The sequence below is a fragment of the Oncorhynchus kisutch genome, linkage group LG17, assembly GCF_002021735.2.
Source record: "Oncorhynchus kisutch isolate 150728-3 linkage group LG17, Okis_V2, whole genome shotgun sequence".
NCBI lineage: Eukaryota > Metazoa > Chordata > Actinopteri > Salmoniformes > Salmonidae > Oncorhynchus > Oncorhynchus kisutch.
In genome coordinates this window covers 25,312,493-25,331,921 of record NC_034190.2, presented here as the reverse complement: position 1 = coordinate 25,331,921, position 19,429 = coordinate 25,312,493, and the positions used below count along the sequence as shown (strand labels likewise).

Below are 19,429 nucleotides of genomic sequence, written 5' to 3'. Positions count from 1 at the left end.
CTCCCTCCCAGACGAGCTTAACACATTCTATGCTCGCTTTGAGGCAGACAATACCGAGCCATCCAGGAAGACTCTCGCCGTTTCGAGATGACAAGGTGCTTTTGCGCTCAGAGGCTGACAGGAAAACTCCCAAAACAGGGAATACTCACAAAGCCTCCAGCCCAGATAGCATCCCTGGCCGTGTCCTCAGAGTGTGTGCTGACTAGCTGGCAGACGTCTTCTCAAACATATTTAACCTGTCACTGTCCCTGTCCCAGGCTGTAGTCAAATCAAATCAAATGTTATTTGTCACATACACATGGTTAGCAGATGTTAATGCGAGTGTAGCGAAATGCTTATGCTTCTAGTTCCGACAATGCAGTAATAACCAACGAGTAATCTAACTAACAATTCCACACAACAACTACCTTATACACACAAGTGTAAAGGGATAAAGAATATGTACATAAAGATATATGAATGAGTGATGGTACAGAACGGCATAGGCAAGATGCAGTAGATGGTATCAAGGACAGTATATACATATGAGATGAGTAATGTAGGGTATGTAAATATTATATTAAGTGGCATTGTTTAAAGTGGCTAGTGATACATTTTTTACATACATTTTCCATTATTAAAGTGGCTGGAGTTGAGTCAGTATGTTGGCAGCAGCCACTCAATGTTAGTGGTGGCTGTTTAACAGTCTGATGTCCTTGAGATAGAAGCTGTTTTTCAGTTTCTCTGTCCCTGCTTTGATGCACCTGTACTGACCTCGCCTTCTGGATGATAGCGGGGTGAACAGGCAGTGGCTCGGGTGGTTGTTGTCCTTGATGATCTTTAAGGCCTTCCTGTGACATTGGGTGGTGTAGGTGTCCTGGAGGGCAGATAGTTTGCCCCCGGTGATGTGTTGTGCAGACCTCACTACCCTCTGGAGAGCCTTACGGTTGTGGGCGGAGCAGTTGCAGTACCAGAACTTTCTGCTCTCTCCACTACTGTCCCATTGATGTGGATAGGGGGGTGCTCCCTCTGCTGTTTCATGAAGTCCACGATCATCTCCTTTGTTTTGTTGACGTTGAGTGTGAGGTTATTTTCCTGACACCACACTCTGAGGGCCCTCACCTCCTCCCTGTAGGCCGTCTCATCGTTGTTGGTAATCAAGCCTACCACTGTAGTGTCATCCGCAAACTTGATGATTGAGTTGGAGGCGTGCATGGCCACGCAGTCATGGGTGAGCAGGGAGTACAGGAGAGGGCTCAGAACGCACCCTTGTGAGGCCCCAGTGTTGAGGATCAGCGGGGTGGAGATGTTGTTACCTACCCTCACCACCTGGTGTAGGCCCGTCAGGAAGTCCAATACTCAGTTGCACAGGGCGGGGTCGAGACCCAGGGTCTCGAGCTTAATGACGAGTTTGGAGGGTACTATGGTGTTAAATGCTGAGCTGTAGTCGATGAACAGCATTCTCACATAGGTCTTCCTCTGGTCGAGATGGGTTAGGGCCGTGTGCAGTGTGGTTGCGATTGCGTCGTCTGTGGACCTATTGGGGCGGTAAGCAAATTATAGTGGGTCTAGGGTGTCAGGTAGGGTGGAGGTGATATGGTCCTTGACTAGTCTCTCAAAGCACTTCATGATGACGGAAGTGAGTGCTACGGGGCAGTAGTCGTTTAGCTCAGTTACCTTAGCTTTCTTGGGAACAGGAACAATGGTGGCCCTCTTGAAGCATGTGGGAACAGCAGACAGGGATAAGGATTGATTGAATGAATATGTCCGTAAACACACCAGTCAGCTGGTCTGCGCATGCTCTGAGGACGCGGCTGGGGATGCCGTCTGGGCCTGCAGCCTTGCGAGGGTTAACACGTTTAAATGTTTTACTCACGTCGGCTGCAGTGAAGGAGAGTACGCCGGTTTTGGTAGCGGGCCGTGTCAGTGGCACTGTATTGTCCTCAAAGCGAGCAAAGAAGTTGTTTAGTCTGTCTGGGAGCAAGACATTGTGGTCCGCGACGGGGCTGGTTTACTTTTTGTAATCCGTGATTGACTGTAGACCCTGCCACATACCTCTTGTGTTTGAGCCGTTGAATTGCAACTCTACTTTGTCTCTATACTGACGCTTAGCTTGTTTGATTGCCTTGCGGAGAGAAAAGCTACACTGTTTGTATTCGTTCATGTTTCCGGTCACCTTGCCCTAGTTAAAAGCAGTGGTTCACGCTTTCAGTTTCACGCGAACGCTGCCATCAATCCATGGTTTCTGGTTTGGGAATGTTTTAATAGTTGCTGTGGGAACGACATCGCCAATGCACTTGCTAATGAACTCGCTCACCGAATCAGCGTATTCGTCAATGTTGTTGTTGGACGCAATGCGGAACATATCCCAATCCACGTGATCGAAGCAATCTTGAAGCGTGGAATCAGATTGGTCGGACCAGCGTTGAACAGATCTGAGAGCGGAGCTTCCTGTTTTAGTCTCTGTCTGTAGGCTGGGAGCAACAAAATGGAGTCGTGGTCAGCTTTTCCAAAAGGAGGGCGGGGGAAGGCCTTATATACATCACGGAAGTTAGAATAACAATGATCCAGGGTTTTACCAGCCCTGGTAGCACAATCGATATGCTGATAGAATTTAGGGAGTCTTATTTTCAGATTAGCCTTGTTAAAATCCCCAGCTACAAAGAATGCAGCCTCCAGGATATGTGGTTTCCAGTTTACATAGAGTAAAATAAAGTTTATTCAGGGCCATCGATGTGTCTACTTGGGAGGGAATATATGAGGCTGTGATTCTAATCGAAGAGAATTCTCTTGGTAGATAATGCGGTCGACATTTGATTGTGAGGAATTCTAAGTCAGGTGAACAGAAGGAATTGAGTTCTTGTATGTTGTTATGATCACACCACGTCTCATTAATCATAAGTCATATCCCCCCGCCCCTGTTCTTACCAGAAAGTTGCTTGTTTCTGTCGGCGCGATGCGTGGAGAAACCAGCTGGCTGTACCGATTCCGATAGCGTGTCTTGAATGAGCCATGTTTCCGTGAAGCAAAGAATGTTACAGTCTCTGATGTCTCTCTGGAATGCTACCCTTGCTCGGATTTCAGTGTGCTAGTCACATTGGAGCCACTCCAATTTACCTACCTCCAACAGACCCACGGAAGATGCCATTTTCATTGCTATTCACACGGTCATAACACATCTGGAGGAACATATTCTGTGTGAGAATGCTGTTCATTGACTACAGTTCAGCATTCAAAACTATTGTTCCCTCCAAGCCCAGAGGCCTGGGTCTGGACACAACCCTCTGCAACTGGATCCTGGACTTCCTGACTGGCAGACCACAGGCTGTAAGGATTGGCAACAACACGTCCTCCGCACTGACTCTTAACACAGGGCCCCCCAAGGGTTGTGTCCTCAGTCCTCTGCTGTACTCCCTGTTCATCCACGACTGTGTGGCTTTGCATGACACCTACTCCATCATCAAATTTGTAGGCCTGATAACCAACAATGATGAGTTAGCCTATAGGGAAGAGGTAAGTGAACTGGCATTGCAAAACAAAGTTCATTGTTGATTTCAGGAAGCAAAGGAGGGAACATGCCCCGATCCACATCAACAGGTCTTAAGTTCCTCGGCATCCACATCACAGAGTACTTGTCATTGACCAACAACACCACCACTCTTGTCAAGAGGTTACAACAGCGTCTCTACTTCCTACATGCTGACCACACATACATGTTATACAATCATTGCATCCACACTGCTAGCGTCTGTGTAGCCAGGCCCTAAAATAAAACTTGGATCTATTTGTGACACTTGACAAGCTGCAAGTCCTGCCTCTCCCATCTCCTCATTGGTTTTTAGGAGCATATACCCACGTGGGTGATTGAACGATGAACTGAGGTCCACACTCCAGTCCAGTTGGTAGTGGTAATGCACCTTAAAGTTAGTTGCCAACTGTCATATAAAGTCCAAAGAAGAAGAAGCATGAAGGAGGAGAGATTACTAGAAACAAACTCGGTTTACCAAGGACAAATTAGCTAGCAACAGCAAGCTAGCTAGCTAAATTGCCACAAATGTTTAATGCTTTTCGACCTGTCCCTAAATTAATATAGTTGGTTCAGAGCCCCGGGTCCTCCCCAAATACACTCTAATACACGTGTAAATATTGGACTATAAATTGAGCTTTCCTTTATTATACTTATGCTAAAATGTATTATTCTATTCCACTGCCATGCCCTTTATGTTCGTATTCTTATATTTTATTGTTTCTTATTGTTGTTGCATTGTTGAGAAGGAACCTGCAATTAAGCATTTCGTTGGATGGTGTGTACCATAAAACTCTCCACTTCTATCTTACTGTTGGTGTTATGGAGGAAGACCATGAGCAGCTGACTTGATATTGCCAACTAGCATAGAGGAACTGTACAAGGATTTTCTGGACAAGGAGATGTCATTAGGCTACTATAACATATCAGTCTGACAATATTTTGAGATAGAGGGAGGGCGCCGGAGAGCGCAAGAGAGGGAGAGTGCGGGAGAGAGACTCTGTCACTAGTACCTTCTTGACACTATGTACTGCTGAAAAGCATACAGAGTGACAACAGTCTTCCCAGTTACTGTAGTTCACAAGGCTGGACACTTTCAGGCAGCTCTCTCCAAGAGACAGAGAGAGGTTGGGGCCACTCCAGCCACCAACCTCCCAAACATGACCAGACAGCGAGCAAATAAAATGGGTGGAGTCTGGAAAAACAACATTCCATGAATGCTAACAATAGCATGGTGCTGGACTGGACCTTATGCTCTCAGCTAAAGTCCAACCACTAGAGTTCAGATAACAGAGAGAGCCAGAGAGAGAGAGGGAGAGAGAGACAGGGAGAGGTTGTGGGGTCTACTCACAAACCAAGTATTCACAAAATGGGACAAACACCAAACTGAGACTCTGCATGCAGAATTATGCAAATGTATCCCCAGAGTACAATGTAAAACACTAAATAATACATGCAGACCAGAATTAGGACTATTCCAGCTAACCTGGAGAAGAGTCCCCTCAGCCAGCTGGTCCTGGGGCTCTGTTCACAAACACAAACAGACCCCACAGAGCCCCAGGACAGCAACAAAGTGGGACCCAACCAAATCATGAAAAAATTTCAAGTTAATTACTTGACACATGAAAAAGAATCAACCAAAACAGAGCAAACTGGAATGTTATTTGACCTTTAACAGAGAGTACACAGTGGCAGAATATCTGACCACTGTGACTGACCCAAACTTAAGGAAGTACAGACTCAGTGAGCTTGGCCTTGCTATTGAGAGAGGCCGCCATAGGCAGACCTGGCTCTAAAGAGAAGACAGGCTATGTGACTACTGCCCACAAAATGAGGTGGAAACCAAGCTGCTCCTCCTCTCACACCCTGATCTGTTTCACTTGTCTTGTGATTGTCTCCACCCCCTCCAGGTGTCGCTTATTATTCCTGGTGTATATATCCCTGTGTTTCCTGTCTCTCTGTGTCAGTCCGTCATGTATGTTTTTGAAGTCAACCAGCGTTTTCCCCGTACTCCTGCTTCTATTCTCCCTTGCTAGTCCTCCCGGTTTTGACCCTTGCCTGTTTTCTGGACTCCGTACCCCCGCCTACTTGACCATTCTGCCTGCCCTGACCTCGAGCCTGCCTGCCACTCTGTACCTCTTGGACTCTGAACTGGTTTTGAACTTTTGCCTGTCCATGACCATTCTCTTGCCTACCACTTTTGGATTATTAATAAATATCAAGACTCAAACCATCTGCCTCCCGTGTCTGCATCTGGGTCTCACTTTGTGCCCTTATACCTCCTAACCTCCTGCCAAATGGAGGACCATATTAGAGACACATATTTCCCTCGGATTACACAGCCCACAAAGAATTTGCAAACAAATTCAATTTTGATAAACTCCCATATCTATAAGGTGAAATACCACAGTGTCACCACAGCAGCAACATGTGTGACCTGTTGCCACAAGAAAAGTAAAGCACAAACACCATTGTAAATGCAACCTATATTTTTCTGTTTATTTATTTTCCTTTTCTACTTCAAGTAGTTGCACATTGCTACAACACTGTATAATATAACATTTGAAATGTCTACATTCCTTTTGTTTTAAGTGTGTAATTTTACTGTTAATTTCTGATTGTTTTTTCCCTTGTTTATTTTCCTATTGTTTATTGTCTATTTCACCTGATTTGGCCATATAAACATGTGTTTCCAATGCCAATATAGCCCATGTAATTGAATTGAGAGAGTGTATCACAGGATTAAAGTCTGCTCGTCTGCTGTGTTTTTGGCAAATCGGAGCTATCAAAGACTCCAGTCACCTAAGTCATAGACTGTTCTCTCTGCTACCACACGGCAATCAGTACTGGAGCGCCAAGTCTAGGTCCAAAAGACTTCTTAACAGCTTCTACCCCCAAGCCATAAGACTCCTGAACAACTAATCAAATGACCACCAGACTATTTGCATTTTACACCCATTTGTTTTTACACTGCTGCTTCTCTCTGTTTATTATCTATGCATAGTCACTTTACCCCTACCTACATATATTAATGACCTGGACTAACCTGTACCCCTGCACATTGACTCGGTACCAGTACCCCCTGTTTATAGCCTTCTTATTGTTATTTTATTGTGTTACTTTATTTATTTATTTAACTTTAGTTTATTTTGTAAATATTTTCTTAACTCTATTATCTTAACTGCATTGTAGTGCATTTTGCGTGTAACTTATTTTAGTTGTTATTTTTTGAGATAGTAAACATTGTCAATTTTCTACTGGGGATAATAATGAAACACTTAACTACAGGCTGATGTTGGTAGGCCAGGCCTAGTGAAGGCAGGGTGGAGGGCCATCCAATCCTAAAAGGCAACTATGCAGGGGGCTAATGACAGACCAATGGAGTCGTTGAATCATAACCACCACTGACCAGGAGACACAGGAATCTACTGAGGGGATGGTGGCCATTCCCCTCACTTACTCACTCACACACACATGCATGGAAACACACACACACACATTTAGTAAAACAACATTATGCCCCAATCCCTGTTTAATTGACTAGGCAAGTCAGTTAAGAAGACATTCTTATTTACAATGACGGGCTAGGAACAGTGGGTTAACTGCCTTGTTCAGGGGCAGAACGACAGATGTTTTACCTTGTCAGCTCAGAGATTTGATCTAGCAACCTTTCAGTTACTGGCCCAACGCTCTAACCACTAGAATACCTGCTGTTACCTGGTGCAGCAGGTGGGTTGCACCTCCCCCAGGTGGGGTGGGACGGAGAGAAGTGTGTGTTTTTGTGCATATGTTTGTGAAGGGGATTTGTCCTGTGGAGGTGATAGGGGGAAGGGGTTAGTGTGGTGTGTCAACATCTAAACAGCACAGCTGTAAAAACTATGCATATCATCTACTTGTATGAGAGAGAGAGAGAGAGAGAGAGAGAGAGAGAGAGAGAGAGAGAGAGAGAGAGAGAGAGAGAGAGAGAGAGAGAGAGAGAGAGAGAGAGAGAGAGAGAGAGAGAGAGAGAGAGAGAGAGAGAGAGAGAGAGAGAGAGAGAGAGAGAGAGAGAGAGAGAGAGAGAGAGAGAGAGAGAGAGAGAGAGAGAGAGAGAGAGAGAGAGAGAGAGAGAGAGAGAGAGAGAGAGAGAGAGAGAGAGAGAGAGAGAGAGAGAGAGAGAGAGAGAGAGAGAGAGAGAGAGAGAAGAGAGAGAGAGAACATTCACACCACTAGTCACAGCTTCCCATAACTAGCTGTGACTATACTCTCTGGCTGACTGCTGGCTCCTCATTCCCTACATAGTGCTCAACTTGGATCCTAATAAATCAAATCAAACTAAGATGCCATGTATTCTGCCACTACATGGATAAAAGCACACATTTTATTTGATGTAAGTGGACATTTTATTTCAATGACCTTTTTTAACAAGTATTTTTCCTTTCTGCCTCTCTCTTTGCATAAGGGCAAGTCTACGGCTGCTTTGCTTCCCAAATAGCACCCTATTCCATATGGGCCCTGGTCAAAAGTAGTGCAATATGTAGAGAATAGGGTGCCACTTGGGGCACTACCGTAGCGTAGCATAGGAGCAGTAGCTTGAGTAGTCTATTGTGATTGGCCTTGCATGTGGTACTTTGGGTGTGCAAGCAATAATTGCTTTGGCTAAAACGACATTAATCGTGTTTTGACGACATATAATGCCATTGAAAAGCTCATTGGAATATGAATACAAAAGAAGATTATGTGAACAGGGGGATGTGTGGGCCCGGATAGACAGAGGTGGGGGGGGCATGTGTCTGTGGCATAGAGATGACTAGAATGCAGTGAGTAATGTGAAATCTGGAGAATATGGTGAGAGAAGAATATATAGGGAACGACAGAGAGAGAGAGGGGAGATAGAGAGGGGAGGTTGAGAGAGAGAAAGGGAGAGCGAGAGAGAGAGGGAAGGTGATAGAGATAGGAAGGGGACAGAGAGGGAAGGCGAGGGAGATAGGGGGGAGGGATAGAGACAAGAGGAAGAAGAGAGAGGGAAGGCAAGAGATATAGGGAGGGAAGAGGGTGGGAAGGCGAGGGAGATAGGGGGAGGGATAGAGACAAGAGGAAGAAGAGAGAGGGAAGGCAAGAGAGATAGGGAGGGGAGAGGGTGGGGGGGGGTGAAATAATGAGTACAGTGCCTTATCTGTACTTAAAAGTAATTCCTCTTTTTGTTCTAGCAGAGTAATATAAACATATTCTATACATCCTTGTTTTTGCATGTAGATAATCTATCATTAACTCCATCTCAGATAAGAAACACATTTATGGGTCATTTCTTAAATGGTCACTTCTTAGATGCAATTCACCTATAGGCATTGCGAGAATCCTTACTTTTAAAAGTATATAGAAAATATGTTACAATCTGATGTATCGAAATAGACATGAGAGAGACTTTCACAAGTCTATATTATAAACCTAAAATAATGTGAATTGTCTGAATGTAAGATTTTGAGCTTCTTGATATTTGAGTCTCTTTGCTCTGATTGGATCCACTAGAATCCTCAGAAGACAAGAGAAGGCCAAATGAATAAGAGTCTAAATTTACCAGGTTATTACGCCATTCAGCCCAGGCGGGTTCGAGCAGTACATGCTGATCCACACTTGACTTGACACCATTCAGCCAATCAACAGGGAACTGGAGGACAAATGTTTCTCCCCTCAACACCTGTGAAAAGACACTAAACTCAGGCTAAAGGCCCCCAATTTGTAGGTCCTATTATAAAACTCACATTGAACTTAAGCCATTACAACACTGGGGTCAATGCACGATCAAAAACAAAAAAGGTTTCATTCAAAAAACCTGCCTCCAACGCCGTATTTGGACATAGCTTAGCAAATCAAATCAAATGTTATTTTTCACATGCTACGTTACCCATACATTTGGATTTGATTCAGCATATCAAGTGCAGCTATATTAGTAGGTTGATAGTGTAACAGGCCCTATATCAGTGCAAGACCTTGCAGATCCGGCCAAAGACAGCAGGGTGTCTGACTGAGTCGGGGGATGGGGTGGGGCATTCATTTGCATTGTAAATAATGACAATGTCAGTTTAGAAGAGGGCACTCCCTTTAAATCTACTGAGCTAGTTATGTTGCACCCAAACAGACAGATCAGAGTAGACCATCCTCCTCAGTGTCGTCTCCTCAACCCCGGAACAGAACAGAGCACAATGGCCTAGCTGCTGAATAGACAGAGAGGCTGGGAGTCTGGCCGACTCTGGGGCCCAAGAATAGGACACATTCTTCAGCACAAAAGGGTGTGTGTGTGTGTGTGTGTGTGTGTGCGTGTGTGTGTTTCAACATCAGTGGATGCCATGTCTCTGCAGAGAGGTCTTGACTCTTTGGACTCTCCACTGTGATATAAGAGAAGTAAGTTATGATGAGGGGAGTACGAGCATCAATCGCTCTGTGAACAGAGGGAGAGAGAGAGAGAGAGAGAGGGTGAAGGAGACCGAGAGGAGAGAATGAGCACCCAGCCATTGTGCCTGTAAATTAGACAGTCAGTCTCTACTTCTATGGTTTCTGTTCAACCATCTTCTTCTATGGTTTTTGTTTCTGTTCAACCATGGTGTGCTGAGCTGAATGAGGTGTCATGTCATTAGCACCAGTTTCATGCCAGCAGGCTCTCTCTCTCTGGGGGGGTTGCTGTTCACATGCATATGTATCACCAGGCCCTGTCTCTCTGCAACAACACATTTGCATAGCACGCACCAGAGCCTACCGTTGTCTGTCTCTAATAGCCAGCTCTGATTGATTCTGTGACTGTAATCTGAAATGAATAGTGAAATTAATCAGTCATTTGTCATTCATATTGTCGAAAACATACTGTAGGCCTCAATGAAACCGGACTCTAATTTGTAACATAGAGAAATGAAATACATGTCTAGTATATAGGCTATTTGTTGATGAAAGTATTATGCATATGATGATGATTATTGTTGACATACATACCAGTGTCATAACAATGTAGTAGCCTATTGGGGGGTTTCTACAACGTACTCTGCTCTCTGTGGACACCATATCCTTTACTAGCCACAATAATTGTCCCCTAGGAGGCTACAAAATCTATGAGGCCACATCAAATGCGTGTTATACAAAGGAGTCGTGGGCTACCTAACGCCAACATTTAAGAACATGTCAGGAGCAGTTAATTAATTGTCCAACGTGCGCTAAGTCTGTACTAGGGTCACAAACCGAGCCAATCGGAACAAAGGATACAGAGACGACAGTAGCTCCACCTCTCCCTCTTTCCTTCTCCGCTGGTTGGTTTATACATGTATATAATCCCGGAGCTGACCCAGAAAAGTAACTCTGGTGACGGATTCTCGCTCGCCCCACAGTGCACTAGAGAGCACCGATCGTTTTAATTCGATGAAATACATGTATTTGGCGCATCGCCTTTGGAAGTAAAGACGGAGATCCAATAGCAGAAAGAGAACGAGAGAACTTCAGAGCAGGGCCATTTAGCTGGTAAGTGTTGTCTTGTGAGGGGGGCATTCGTTGCAGAGAGAGAAACTGTCCTATTACTGAGGGGAAGGTAGGAGAACCATTGTTCGTTTTATTTACGGTTTCTTACATTACCGATTGTTCATATGCCGGCTATAGTGCATAGTGATACTGTATGATAAATTACTAAACGATTGAACTGTATATATTGCCAGACCGAGTTTATTTAAACCGGATTATTATTTTTGTTGTAATGTGGTATCAAAAGTATTTACTGTTCAATGAAATCTAGCTCCTATGTAAATACCTAGAATACACGGGTAAACTGAAGCGTAAAAATGTAGATATAGTGTGTAATAATTCACCTACAAAAAAATATCTTGATCATTCTTTGTTGCTCCCCTTTTAGCCTTTTGCAAAATGTGACATAGACGGAATGAATGTTAAAATGCCTAAACGTTCACGCTTGCATAGCCCAAACACAATTGTATGGATTTTGTTCCGCTGTTGACCATACATACCCTGTTGACCATTCTCTCTAAATGATTGTGGGTTTAGAAACAATGTTGCATCGGATCGTAGTTTTTAAAATTTGTATAGATAAAGCACAAAGAGGTTTGAACGGAAACCTGAGCGCCAGGGGCACTGGAGTTCATTTCTGGGGGAAAGAGAAGAAAGAAACACGACATGCTTTGTTTTCAAGCAGACAGTGAAAAGACAGAGCCACACTCCTATGGTATCCAATGGATCAACCATCATATTGTGTTTATGCGGTGATAGAGACATGTACGTTATTAAGAATGTCATTCATTGTTTTACCTTGCGTAATTGTGGGTGGGGAAATGATGCGTTGTTGTGCCATTTTAACTCTGGTGTTACAGAGATGGCACAAATACAGATTCATTCCGTTTTGAATTAATAAATCGTAGGGTGTTGTCTTTAATTTTTATTTCCATTGTATTTTTCCTATAAGCACAGATCGTAATGACCATCTTGTCCATTTATCACTGCTTGTGCCTAACGAAATGTTTGTAAACGTTGGTTTCCTTTCGCGCAGAAGCTCTCGCTATCATTGTGCATCTAGTACCTTATTTATTACTATGTATCTACCGATTAAAATTCGACATGCGCTCTTCTGCGTCCGTTCAACGACAAAGGTATGACTGGTATTTCCGATCGTGTAATAGGCTACATACTGGCAGCGGATACAGGCAGTAGGCTATGCGTAATGTTGCTGTGGTCGAAATGATGGTTAAACAATCGAAAGTGTAAATGGCCCCCAAACGTCATCTGAATAGATTACTGACTCAACACTGTTTGACTCACTCATAGTACACTGTCTATCTCTATGGAATCACTCACTGTTAAAAGTCACGGCATGGGGTAGTGCTGGGAATTTTATGTTCTCCGGGAGCTGTGTCTCTCAGATTGATCTGATGAACTAGGCAGACACCTAGTCAGTTGTACAACTGAATGCATTCAACCGAAATGTGTCTTCCACATTTAACCCAACCCCTCTGAATCAGAAAGATCCAGGGTTGCCTTAGTTGAGGTCATCGGTGCCCCGGGAGCAGTTGTTGTTGGGGGTTAACTGCTTTGTTCATGGGAAGAACGGAAGCTTTTTCCACCTTGTTGGCTCAGGGATTTGAACCATCGACCTTTCAGTTACTGCCCCAATGCTCTTGCTCTGTATGTTTATCAGTGCTTCCCAAACCTCTCTTTGAAAAACGCCAATCAATCCTCTTATTCACCTATTCGACTACTAGCATGCCTAAAAGGCTCTGGACTGAAGCACCGCTAACAACAACATTGCTCCTCCTCCTCCGCAGGGTGACAGTAAAGGTTTCCTTGTAAATATTCTTATACAGAGTCATCATCATAACTAACATAAACATTGTCCTTCCTCTTGCAGGGTGATAGAGAAACCATGGCAGACCACATGATGATGCCCATGTCCCACGGCCCTGCGACGGCCCTCCATGGCTACAGGATGGGGGGAATGGGTGGCCCTCCACAGCACGCCATGCCGCAACCCGGCCTCCGCACCCTTCCCAACGGTCAGGTCATGCACTACGGCCGGGTGCCGCAGACCTCCATGGAGGCCGCCATGAGGCAGCGGCCCGGTCTGGGGATGGTGGGGCCGCCTGGGATGAGCGGTCAGGTGAATGGCCAGGTCAACGGAGCACAGATGGGAGGACACCATCACCAGATGAACCAGATGATGTATAACCAACAGCATCAACAACAACAGCCACATCAACAACAACAGCAGCACCACCACATGCAGCAGCAGCACCCCCAGTCTCAACCCCAGCACCCCCAACAACAGTACCACCCCAGTGGGCTCACCTCCCAGCAGCTCATGGCCTCCATGCACCTCCAGAAACTCAACACCCAGTACCACGGACATCCACTGGGGCCGGTCCAGGGCCATCACCTGGCCAACGGGGCCCAGTACAGAGTAGGGCCAGGCCAGCTGGCCAGCATGCAGCACATGGGTCAGGGTGGGCCAGGTATGGTGCTGGGACAGAATATGGACATAGACCTGATAGATGAGGAGGTTCTGACAGCGCTGGTGTTGGAGCTGGGTCTGGACCGGGTTCAGGAGCTCCCAGAACTGTTCCTGTGTCAGAACGAGTTTGACTTCATCCCTGACTTTGTTAATATGAAACAGCAGCCGAGCACCGTGAGCTGCTGAGAGATACACAACAGTCAGACGAAGAAAGACGCTGTAAAAACAGGCCGGCGCCCAGAGAAAGACTGAACCACAGACTAGACTAGCCACAGTAGCACACACAAGAGGAGACACGCAGACTATTGTTTCAGTTCTCTCTGTGTGAGTTTAGGCTATCTATCTGTGACCATGTATAGTAGATCTACAGAACACACTGACCTACCTGTGAATAGTAGGCCTACCTGTTGGTTTAAGATGAATTGTAAGGACAGAAAGAGAGGAGAGGAAACGAAAGCTTCCTCTGCATCAGGCTGGCCAGCATCAGTGTCGGTGAGAGCTGAGCTCAGTCAGCCCGGCCACAGGGTGGCGCTCTCTCTGGCGCAGTGGCCTCTGTCGATTCTGTACTGCCTTCCGTCCTGCCTCTGGGCTGCCACCCATGCCCTAGTGTCAATATGTGTGCTGAGGCCTGAGGGATGAATGTAGACTCATTCAGCAGGACAGGAAGACGAGACAGACAAGCTGAGACAATACAAAGACTAGCTTCACCTGAGACTACTAGATTTGATCTATGGCTTTTAGAAATGTATTTATTTATGAATTTACCCAACCAAGTAGCTAGCGGACATTTGACAAATTGAGTTGGTCGTCTGATTATGAATTAGGCTGTTGGGGGGAAAAGAGTTGTTCAAAAATATGCCTAACTTTATTGTGTGTATGTTGAAGGCTGGTTCTTCAAAACAGGCTTGGAGGATTCCTTCCTCATTACCTTACCATTTCCTTTAGTAAGAGCCTGAGAGAGAGAATGGGCCAATGGGGTTAGATTTTCTTGGGTGGTGGGGGTTTATTAGTCTCTGATTGGTTAGGAATTAACTGTGTTACCCTGGCAATCTGGTTCCTCTCCCTGACATAATCTGATCACATAATCAGAACAACATTATAATTATCATTAAAACTTATGTTTCCTTGAATCTTACATGTCCGCAGTTTCTCTATTTCCTACTGCTGAATTAAATCTGATCAAATCACTGGCGAAGTAGTGCTGCACATACAGAGTAGCATCTCTATAGCAAGAGAACAGAGAACACACCCTGCATGTCTTAAAATATTCCTCTGAACACTGAGGGCCAGCGTCTACCTTCAAACAGTTAGATGCTCTCGTTCAGTAGAGTCTCAATGACTACTTTACACTGTACTTCTACTGGTGGACCTTGCGGCAAGGGAATACACTGAGTAGTATTTAAGGAACAACACGCATAACATAACAGCGGGTTATTTACTCTACATCCGGTATCTGTGAGTGTGGCACAGAAGGTAAGGCAGGGGAAAAACCAGAACCTCTCTCAGTCGCAGGTCATTCTGAGTCATAGAACTCACTTTAGACTTTGAACAGCACTGGCAGTTAAAAGATGTAAACACAACGTGTTGGATTGTGAGAAGTACAGTAACCTAGTGCTCTATCTGGGGTGAATCCTAACTTCCACCAAATTTGTACTTAGTCATGCATTGATATCAATGGGTGACCAAGTGAACATTTGACTTTAGTAGGGGTTAGGATTCTGTGAACATCTTGAGTGTGTAAGCCTGCCAGGTAATTCTTGAGGGTAGTGACTGGGTTTGGTCCTCTAACCTAACCTTGGCCAATGTGCTGACTGGGTATGTAGGCTAGGACAGTGGAGGCTGCTTCAACTGCCTTGAACTGTGAACAGCGTTCATTAGTCCATTCTGTGGACACAGCACAGTGCTAGGCACTACTCCAGCAGTACTTGGTTGGTTTAATCATTGTTTAAAGCTGCCTCTCTTTACCTGTGGAATTGATTTCATTACCAAAGGTCCAAACCCAATAGTGCAGAGCAACACACACACAGACATGCACACATACACGCCCGCACACATGCACGCCCTCACACACAGGTTGGTTGCTGTTTCCATAGATTAGCTTACTCAACTGGTTCTTTCCTGATTAGATTTAAATCACTCGTTCACACACGCTTGTCTTAATTGAGGTCATCCAGCATCACAGCCCCAATAACTTGGTAATTAGAAAACTTGGCACTCAAAGGTAGTGTGCACTATATAGGGAACAGGGTGCCATTTTGGAAGTACCCTTGGTAATTAGAAAACGTTCTATTTCTGTGGTGGTGCAGTGTTTTCCCCCAATGCCCACTGTGCATAATGAGTTTTTGGCAAGGTTACTGCTTTGCTCCAGTGACTAGTATGAGAACTTCCTGTCCTGTTCTGTTGTTGAGCTATTTGTGGAGATGTCAGAACAGAGAGGTTGGAGGAGCAGTGAGGTTGAAGAGAGGATTGGGGGAAGGGGAAAGCTTCCCTCTGTAATGCATTGTGGTAATCTGTTCCAATACCAGAGCTACACTCACTGGTGTCTCAGCTCTTTTTCTAGCCTGGAATCTAAAGGGAATATCGCTCTATTTCACTATAGCTTCACTTCACTGTACTTCAATTCACTATTTGCACAAAGTGCAAATATTCAGTTTGGATTCCAGGCTACTCTTAACCCTGTCTCGCCCCTGGAGACCTGCCATTTTGCAGAGCTCTGAGCACAAACATACAATGGACAACAGAAAGTACACTCATCATTGCAAAGGCCGAAACCCCAACCATATCGGGTCATTTCTTGTGGTCGGGTTATCTGTTACCAGTCTATTTATGTATAACTTGGACTTAGATCTGGGACCAGGCTATTTAGGGCAGTTTCACAACCCCTTATGAAAAAATTATCTATTACAATCTGAAAATAATATTTGTCTTTGTCTTTTAAGCCTTAGAGAGGGTGTAGCCTCTCAAAGTCATTTGATTACAGCTATATCAATAATATTTCAGACTTCTAATGTATGGTGTCTTTGTACTGTAGAATGTAGGTAAAGTTGACATAATTAAGGTACTTTTCAAAAAACATTGTCAGATGTAATTGTTGAATGGCTGATGTTGATGTGTTGAATGACAAGAGATGAGGGTTTATCATCCATTTTGACAATTGGGAGTGTTGATATAAATAGGTTGCATGGTAAAACCAGACTTAATGCTGGGCTAACCATTAAGTGCAGCATTCAGTCTGGATTACCCAGGCTAACAAACAGTTTCATTATATCAAGGGTTTGGGTACAGGACAGGCCTGAAGCTTTAAGACCTAGTAGATTGCATGTGAACATTGTGAAAAGAGATGTAATGTCACCACTTTTCCACACATCCGCTGAGAATGTACAGCAGAACGGAATGCATTGTGGGAAGTGAAGTCTTAAAATGGTGGATACATTTGTGAGATTGTATTGTAAAATCCTTGTTCCAAATTGCACCACTTCATTTGGGGTTAACCCCCCACCTCCCAACCCCCAAAGTTTTTATTTTTTGTTTTTTTAAATGTTATTGATTCTATTTTAAGAAAATGTATTTATTTTCAACAACAATAAAATATTTATTTAAAGAACTGGCCAGAGTATGGAGTGTTTTCTAACATGTTTCTGTATCTGCATCGCTCTATGATATCCTTTGAATAACTCATGCATCCTTTGAATACCTCATGCATCCTTTGAATACCTCATGCATCCTTTGAATACCCCATGCATCCTTTGAATACCTCATGCATCCTTTGAATAACTCATGCATCCTTTGAATACCCCATGCATCCTTTGAATACCTCATGCATCCTTTGGATACCCCATGCATCCTTTGAATACCTCATGCATCCTTTGAATAACTCATGCATCCTTTGAATACCCCATGCATCCTTTGAATACCTCATGCATCCTTTGAATAACTCATGCATCCTTTGAATACCCCATGCATCCTTTGAATACCTCATGCATCCTTTGAATACCCCATGCATCCTTTGAATACCTCATGCATCCTTTGAATACCCCATGCATCCTTTGAATACCTCATGCATCCTTTGAATACCTCATGTGTGACTTTGAATACCTCATGCATCCTTTGAATACCCCATGCATCCTATGAATACCTCATGCATCCTTTGAATACCCCATGCATCCTTTGAATACCCCATGCATCCTTTGAATACCTCATGCATCCTTTGAATACCCCATGCATCCTTTGAATACCTCATGCATCCTTTGAATACCTCATGCATCCTTTGAATACCTCATGCATCCTTTGAATACCTCATGCATCCTTTGAATACCCCATGCATCCTTTGAATACCTCATGTGTGACTTTGAATACCTCATGCATCCTTTGAATACCCCATGCATCCTTTGAATACCTCATGCATCCTTTGAATACCCCATGCATCCTTTGAATACCTCATGCATCCTTTGAATAACTCATGCATCCTTTGAATACCCCATGCATCCTTTGAATACCTCATGCATCCTTTGAATAACTCATGCATCCTTTGAATACCTCATGCATCCTTTGAATACCCCATGCATCCTTTGAATACCTCATGCATCCTTTGAATACCCCATGCATCCTATGAATACCTCATGCATCCTTTGAATACCCCATGCATCCTTTGAATACCCCATGCATCCTTTGAATACCTCATGCATCCTTTGAATACCCCATGCATCCTTTGAATACCTCATGCATCCTTTGAATACCTCATGCATCCTTTGAATACCTCATGCATCCTTTGAATACCTCATGCATCCTTTGAATACCCCATGCATCCTTTGAATACCTCATGTGTGACTTTGAATACCTCATGCATCCTTTGAATAACTCATGCATCCTTTGAATACCCCATGCATCCTTTGAATACCTCATGCATCCTTTGAATACCCCATGCATCCTTTGAATACCTCATGCATCCTTTGAATACCCCATGCATCCTTTGAATACCTCATGCATCCTTTGAATACCTCATGTGTGACTTTGAATACCTCATGCATCCTTTGAATACCCCATGCATCCTATGAATACCTCATGCATCCTTTGAATACCCCATGCATCCTTTGAATACCCCATGCATCCTTTGAATACCTCATGCATCCTTTGAATACCCCATGCATCCTTTGAATACCTCATGCATCCTTTGAATACCTCATGCATCCTTTGAATACCTCATGCATCCTTTGAATACCTCATGCATCCTTTGAATACCCCATGCATCCTTTGAATACCTCATGCATCCTTTGAATACCTCATGTGTGACTTTGTATTGAAACCTCAACTACTTCTGACAACTATACAATGAGTCTGACAATACTTCTGCTCCGGTACAGTGAGACATCTCAGTAGTGTTCATGTATGGGCTCTACAGCTGCAGATCCCCAAATATGTGTTTTCATCATTTTACGTCAATTCTCAAGAGGCAGAATCTCACCGGAGAAATCATCCGAGCGAGGGAAACAACGACCCCCTGTCTTGGTATGTTGTAGCGCGTGTATCTGATGCTGTTTGGAACAAAAGAGTATGACATGTAGCATTTGGCCTCCCTTGATAAAAAATAATAATAATAATTAGCCAATCAGCATTGAGCTGAGCTCAACTGCTGGTTGACCTAGCGCTGCAAAATGCCCCCAATGAAGGCCAGTTTGGATTTAGCTTCACACCAATCAAATCATATCCCAAGCAAAATATCATGATTGTCAGAAAAATGTGTCTGTTTCTGGTCTGCGTGTGTTGATGTCCTGCGGTAGCTAGCTTGCAAAATTGACGATTTCCTTAGCCAATGATGGAGATGGGGATTTGGACTTTTGTTTTTGAGTTAATTCTCTGTACAGACTAATAATAATGATGGTAATTCTGATCTAGTCATAAATTAATATGTTTTGCCAGTGGCCTGAGACGATTGAAGTTCAATATGTAGCCTAGAT

At 44.1% G+C, this 19,429-nt stretch overlaps 1 protein-coding gene across 1 annotated transcript; it reads left to right on the top strand.

The window, feature by feature from the left end:
* The first annotated feature begins 10,791 nt into the window (after positions 1 to 10,791).
* LOC109907389 (cbp/p300-interacting transactivator 3) lies at positions 10,792 to 17,079 on the top strand. Its single transcript, XM_020505322.2, has 2 exons — positions 10,792 to 10,987; positions 12,876 to 17,079. The coding sequence occupies exon 2, from the start codon at positions 12,891 to 12,893 to the stop codon at positions 13,659 to 13,661; it is 771 nt and encodes a 256-aa protein (XP_020360911.1). The 5' UTR covers positions 10,792 to 10,987; positions 12,876 to 12,890; the 3' UTR covers positions 13,662 to 17,079.
* The last annotated feature ends 2,350 nt before the right edge of the window (positions 17,080 to 19,429 follow it).

Excerpts from the sequence above, each read along its gene's own strand:
- LOC109907389 (XM_020505322.2), top strand. The coding sequence starts at position 12,891 with ATGGCAGACCACATGATGATGCCCATGTCCCACGGCCCTGCGACGGCC.